At 35.1% G+C, this 7,500-nt stretch overlaps 1 protein-coding gene across 1 annotated transcript in view; it reads left to right on the top strand.

Moving 5' to 3' along the window:
• The window catches only part of LOC122260573 (uncharacterized), a 13,441-nt gene that overhangs the window by 4,997 nt on the left and 944 nt on the right, over positions 1-7,500 (top strand). Inside the window, exons 6-7 of the mRNA XM_043027918.2 lie at positions 303-398; positions 717-7,500. The exon at positions 717-7,500 is cut by the window's right edge and continues 944 nt beyond it. Coding sequence (XP_042883852.1) covers positions 303-398; positions 717-941 — 321 coding nt within the window. The 3' untranslated portion in view covers positions 942-7,500. The remainder of the gene's footprint in view (positions 1-302; positions 399-716) is intronic.

Genomic DNA, 7,500 nt, shown 5'->3' with positions numbered 1-7,500 from the left:
TAGAATTATAGAATTTCCACAAGTTATGTTATTATTATTATAATTATGATAATGATAATGATAATTACTGTTATTTTTAGTGGAAACATGATTTTTATTTCTGTAAATTATGATTTAAAGAGATTATTATTCATAATGCCTGATATGTTTATAGTCGTGGAAATCCTAAAGTGAACTTATTCCTTGTCAGAATTTTGTAGTTCTCTAAGGGATATCCTAAACACAAAGGAAGAGGTTTAGTGCATTTAGTCCCAATCTCTCCAAATTCCTTTTAGCACATACACATAATAATCTTATTTCAGGACCCTTACATACAATGGAAACCAGAAACAAGTGGTCATCACAGCAATTCAGGTTATCCTTTGTGTCCAACCAACTCTGTCATGAACATGAACATGGTAGGTAGATTAAGGTTTCAGATATTTCCATGACCACACACTATTTTTGTAGTCATGTTTTGTACAAGGGGAAATGACAAACTTCATATTTTTTTGGGAATTCAAAAGAAGTAAGTTGAAATGGGAGGAACGTTGGGTAGGTTTGTATATTTTATTAGATGTTTACAATGAATGCTCCACTTAGTTACATGAAAATCTTCTTCTGGTTCATTATAAAGCACAACAAATTAAGGGATGTAGTAAGAGGGAAAAGTTTTATTGAAAATACAGGTTCCATGAGTAAACTAATAAAAGATATGGCCCTGCTTTTCTTTTCAGAAGGAGGAACCAGCCATTGATCCCGTCAATACTCTGAAATGCCCTTACTGTCCCAAGACTTTTCTCTATCCAGCTAAACTGCAAAGCCACTTGAGAACTCACACAGGGGAGAAACCTTTTGCATGCCCTTTCTGTACGTACCGAGCTACACAGCAAGGAAACCTCAATCGCCACATTAAGATTAAGCACCACAGAGAAAACCCAGAAAACCCAGAGGTTAACTAGATAATGTACAAGGTATTACAATTTTGTGTACTGTTGATACATAAAATAATTATGTAATATTATTTTGCAGAGCTGAATAGAAGATCTTCATATATCAGTGGTACACTGATCATCTCTATAAAAATACTGAATAATAATGTTTTATAGAACAACTTTAAACAAATGAATTGATGAACTATGCAATGACATCTTAGGAGTTTTTAAAGTTTTAAAAGAAAAGAAATAGTGTTATAATTAAGGTCATAAACTGATGGCATTTAACCCTTTGATAAAGTAGTAAGAATCCATCTATCTATCTGATATTAGGGGAAAAAAGCATGTTCTTTTTTCTTTTGGGGAATAATAAATAAGATTTATAGATAAAGAGAGACGGAAAAAAATAATGCGGAGTTCATATGTTCTCGTTTGCATATGTGTGCATGCTTGTGTGTACTTTTGTGTGTGTATGTGCATATATGCTTATGTATATATGTGCTAGTGTGCATATATGTTTGAGCGTGTGTTTGTGTATTTGTATGTGTGTGTGTGTGTGTGTGTGTGTGTGTGTGTGTGTGTGTGTGTGTGTGTGTGTGTGTGTGTGTGTGTGTGTGTGTGTGTGTGTGTGTGTGTGTGTGTGTGTGTGTGTGTGTGTGTGTGTGTGTGTGTGTGTGTGTGTGTGTGTGTGTGTGTGTGTGTGTGTGTGTGTGTGTGTGTGTGTGTGTGTGTGTGTGTGTGTGTGTGTGTGTGTGTGTGTGTGTGTTTGTGTGTGTGTGTGTTTGAGTTTGTGTGTGCGTGTGTGTGTGGTTGTGTGTGTATGTGTGTGAGAGAGAGACAGATAGATAGATAGATAGACAGGCAAGCTGTTGTTAGAAGAATGATTGTCTGATCAGTGCTGATAGACTAGGGAGACTCTAGCCTAGTGTTGATGCTAGGAGTGTTACTTATTTTACATGTAAGTAGCTTCACAAGCATGAAGTACCAAAGAGTTACTTAGTAGGCCTACCTGACCTCACCTATTTATCCCATTCCTTGAATGGAAGAAAAAAAGTTATGTTATTATTGTAATTGATGTTAATGTTATAACAATGATGAGGATAATATTGATAATAATGTTGATAATCATAATAATAGTAATAAGATAAAACCTTTTTTCAAGAAAATTTAAGGAATAGAGTAAAGAAGGGGGATTAGGTAAGCCTAGTTATTGACTCCTTGGTGCGTATGCTTTTGTGTAAAAAGAAAAAAAAAAGAAATAGATAAAACAAGTCCCCAGTGGACATGCTCCTAGCATCAACAGGTTAATGGTAGTGTTTGGATATACCATGCAATAAATATTTTTTTCCAACATCTTTCCCAGACACTGAAAGGATATTTAAGTAAGTGAATTACCCGTTGTCATGTGTGGTTCTTTCAAGGATATAGTCAGATTTCTGCCAGTTTTGTGGACCTTAAGAGGTGCATCTGGAAAGTTTCAAGTGCATAAGATTGCTTGATTTTATTGAAGTATGCAAAGTGCATTTGCAGTGTTGTGAAGATTATTAGTATTGTGATTCGAGGGTCACACAGTGAAAGGTTGATAAGTTAGTGATTTAAGGAAAATTAGCAATTTGATAATGCAAGGCATATGAGCATATTTGCATTTCCATAGCTGTAGATTCAGATATATTTAAGGAGAGATGAAGTCAAGTTCATATTGCTTCATGGTAGAATGCTCTCATGACTACCTCTTAATAGTAAGGTTCCTAGAATAAATATTTATTTGTACATGTTAATCTAGGCTTTTTACATGGAGCAGTGTCAGTGACACCTCCAGCTGTTGAATGCAAAACAGTGAGGTGTCATTATCTTGATGATTTTCATTTCATGGGCATAAGATATGTATTAGAATTATGAAGATAAATTTTCTCCCTTAAAACTTTGTGTAATTAGTGGTTTTAAAGATGTAGCAGTTATCTAGCCTGCGGTGGGTAATATCTTGCCAATTTGATTGCCGTGAGTAGTAAACAAAAGAGTATAAACAGCCAGTTACCAATATTTGTCTTACTGGTCAAATGTGAGTTCATGATACAAATGATGCTTGTACACCTTGAACTTTAATAATGGAGTGTAAATAGATAGGGAAAGGACTCAGCTCTGGTTATGAGATAGTAAGTAGCATTTGATTTTAGAAGATGGATATATTAGTAATGATTTAGATTTTTATATTGTTTATGTATACCACTTTCTATTCTTCATCCTTTACATTTCTGTATACAATTTCTCCCTCCACAATCACAAACTGCAACAGAAACCCAAAATGAAAAAAGGAAGGAACATCTGTAGTCATCTTGCATTTCCCATAACAGACATACAAGGTAACTTTCTTATCCACAGTCGGTAAATCATACTTTCTCATCTTAAATTCATGTAGAATTGTCAGTGATCAGTCATTCTAGGTACGTAGCACTGTAACACATCCCTGCAGTGACTCTTCCAACTAGTCCAGAGGTAATGCAATTTACCCAACATTTAATCCTTAACCCATTTGTCGCGGTTTTAAATAAATATTTGTGCAGTAGGATGGCTGGTTTACATTGTCTGGCACGGTGCCATCCGCATCTATGATCGACTCTGCATTTACAGCAAATCATGCCATCTGCTGCTAATGGGTTAATAATGATGATAATAATAACAATAACCAAAGGCCACTGTGTCAGAGTATCCCTCCAAATGGATTCTCCAATCATCCCCAGCATGCATGCTGACAACACCGCAGCCTCTGCTTCTCAGGGATTTCACCCCTTTTTAAAGGATTGGCAGAATATGGTATCTTATGGGATACAGACTCCGTTTCTTTTCTCGAAAGTAACCTATGCAGGGACACAAAGATGTTTTATTAACTTCTTGAATCTCCTGATGCGTCTTTAAAGTACAGTCCATTTTTTGAATCTTGAAAACACTTTGTAAGGCTAGGACTAGCTTTTTCTTGTGTTTGTATTTCTATCTTCCAGATGTTTCAGACACCTGAAATATCAAATACTCCAGTTTTTACATTTCTTTATGCGGAGGTCAGACACAGATGACATTTGACTGTGGTGTTTGATTTACTTTGATTATGACTCTTAATACCAAGATGGAATCCAAACAAGACACTAATGTTCTTTGCTTATGGATAGGAAAGATTAGCAGATTAACCATGGAAGTTTGTAACAAGCTTACAATCAAGGCTTTAGGGAAGCATTATACCTTTTCTACCTTAACAGACCTCATCTCATTTTCCAGAAACTGCATGTAAGCCAATAATCATGGTTTTGCTAATAAATTTAAACAACTGCCCGCTTATGCTGCAAGTCTGGGATACTTCCCAATTCTTTCACTATAGTGAGAACAATCATGACCCAACCAGTTTGCAGTTAAGATTTCTGGAAAGTTTGCTTAAATAGCTCCTCAGAGGATTCAGATCAACAAACCCCATAACCTTTTATGCCTCACAGGTGACAACATGTGCTATGTAAGTCTTTATGTACCTTCAAGATTTTTTGCCATTTTCATATTGATTTCATAGACTAAATTTTTATTTTGAGTGTTGGAGATGTAAACCCAAATAAACCTGTTCAATGCAAAATTCCATCTTGGCCATGATTGTGTTACTATATCTACAATGCCAGTATGATGCCAGAATGATGTGTCATGCTACTGGCGCAAATTGCCAAGAATTGCTAGGATCTCCCTAGACATTATTTGGACGTAGCCATATTATCCAAGATAACTCAGTGACTGGTAATAGCTTTTATTACTCCAACACAATTTCATAGGTCAAAGAGATCTCTAGTGTAGAGCTATTAACCCATTCCTGACGGGCCCAGCGATAAGTGGAAACCCCCTACGCCGGGCCTATGCAATATTGCATTGGAACGTCACACTGGTGTGTCGCCCCGTCATCGGGCATTTAGCTGTGTCATATGGGTGTGAGGCATCATCATCATAGGGTTGATATGGGCCTTGGTCAGCATCGTTCAGGAACAGCTTGCAATGCTATCTGGCATTAGATTACCATGCATCTTGGGTCTGTCATGATCATGTTTTGTTATCTCGTAGGCATGTATAGCATACCGTGACTACAATCCTGGCCATTTTCCATAACGGGATTGCATAAAAATGTTCATGAACTTATATGCTGCTTACTATAAGATACTACGATGACACTGATAAGATAGGTAATGAGTATGCAGAGATTTTGAAAACTTTAGAACTTTTGTGACTGTTCAAGACTTCCTTCAGTTGGATTTGTGACACTCCCCAAGACTTCTCATTTTTCACTGATCAGCATGAATCATTGTCGATATCCTGTAGGTGGAAAAAAGGCTGAATATTTTGGTTGGTCTGGGAAATGATGGACCTCGTTCATCATAAAGCAACTTTCAGCCTCAGCAGTGATGTTCCTACAAACTCTTCCAGTCAGTCCTTAAACATTATGTGCTTCTGCTCTCTAAGCAGTCATTTGAATGCCTGCCAGCTTAGCTCTTTGATTCGCTCTGACATTTGCCAGTAGCTTTGAAAATATCTTTCTCTTCCTTGTTAATTATAGTGTTACTCATAGTGCTCACCAGTGATACTGACAGCCTTGCTCTTAACAAAGTTGTCAAAGAACTCAAGATTCTCAAATGATTTGAACATGTCATTTCTTGCTAAAGTTTTCTTAAATGTCTTGTAGGTAGCAATTATAAAATTATAAGCATTTGAAATAGCCACTCAGATGGTTATGAAAAATATAGCAAGAATCCTGGCCCTCATCAACAATTGGATCCCAGAGGCTCAACTGAAGATAAGGTGACAGTAAATTTAATCTCAATTTTGTTCACTTTATTGATACTGCAAACTAAACAAATCATTGATTATATACTGTAGAAATGTCTGTGCCTGGTGACAATATTTTCAATCACAAAGTAGTCATTTAGCAAACTATCATTCTCAGTATGCACTGCATTTGGGGCCACAGTGCTTACTCTGCTCTTCATGTTGGCATTCTAGAATGTGAAAGAAATCAAGAATTAAAAGTGTGAAAATAATTATCTTGAGATGAAGTGTTAGCAATTTGTACTCTTCAAGATATTTCATGTCCCAACTTTCCCTTGACAACTAGTATTTCTATCTTTCTATTTTTTTTTCTGTTTCTTTTTAGCTACAGATCATTGGTAAGTCTCAATTTTTACCTTCAGTTTGATATATATTAGTACTGCACAAACTCACTAATGTTTAATCAAAAAGGCCAGTTCTTGTCCAAGATTTGGAGCTATAATAAACATCTGTTTTTTTTTAGCTCTCAGTTACACAATTGCAGTCATAAGAAGCTACAGGGGAAAAGTTCCTTCCTTTTTTTCACTGGGTATTGTGAATCACATTATTATTTTTCATATAAACTTATTATTAGTAGAGCCATATTGGAAGGAGAAAATATCATAACAAATGCAACTTTTTCCTTTTTTTCATATTGTAAGATAAAAAGCTTTCAAGCCTTAGTTTGGTATTCTGTGCTTCCATAGACAGTAGTTAAGAACCGTTTTAAGATTATAAATAAGCTGATACATGGTTTGTCCGGCAGTTGATAAATGCATTTGTCATGAATACTAGTAAGAGAGATGAGTAAAGGAGTATAGATAGAATAACACATTGTTTTTAGTGGTGTCATATTATGTGGCCAAGCGTTCATCCAAGAAAGAATGCAATTTGTACAGATATGAATTTTAAATATTTACAAGGAAATGAAGACAACCATATTTAATTTTTTCCTTGTTCTTCGTCAGTACTTTGCAAGTGAGAACTAATGATAATCGCTTCATATCTGTGAATTTATATTATGTGTTGTTTAGATAGATGACATATATGATGCATTTCAGGAATCATAAAAGGAATGAAGACTGGAAACCTTTCAAGTTCGCTAATTTCTATTAATAACTATCTCAGGATACTAAGCAGGATTATCCTTTAGAGATAGGATTTGTCTATTTTAAAGAAGACAAAACCCGAATGACCACACAGAAGATACATCAGCTAATATACAGTGGTATAATGAGTCAGTACTAGCTTTGACAATAGATATATATTTGGTCACATTTCATAGACCACACAAATTTTCAGAGAATTTCAAAATTATGTCTTGTTTATATATGATGCCAATACATACAGCATTTTGAAACTGCATGTTATATGAAATTGTTTTTGTTCACTAGTAAATGCTCTTTCTGGGACTTTCACTTAGGCATGTAAGAAGGAAAAATTCTATACGATTAGCAATATTTGTGTAAACTGATAGTAGAGGATTATTATGTGAATGCTATTCCTGTGTAGTGAGCTGGATACTAGGTTAACAAATGAGAAGCTTAATTACATAGCAGAAAAAAAATTGTATTGTATTTATTTAAGAGTCTTTTTAGGTTTTTACACTAAGTGCCATATAGATATTTAACTTTTTTTGCATTTGTCAAAATGCTCATATTAGGTGAAGAAGATGATGCCATATAATTTTTTCTTCTTCTTTTTTTTCTTTTTTTTTTACTTTAACTCACTTTTTAGGAGAGTAAGAGTCAAGTGTGTTACTAGG

This window comes from Penaeus japonicus, unplaced genomic scaffold (genome assembly GCF_977035675.1).
Source record: "Penaeus japonicus unplaced genomic scaffold, GWHDUDI00000001_assembly GWHDUDI00000017, whole genome shotgun sequence".
NCBI lineage: Eukaryota > Metazoa > Arthropoda > Malacostraca > Decapoda > Penaeidae > Penaeus > Penaeus japonicus.
This window is presented reverse-complemented; position numbering and strand designations above follow the sequence as displayed.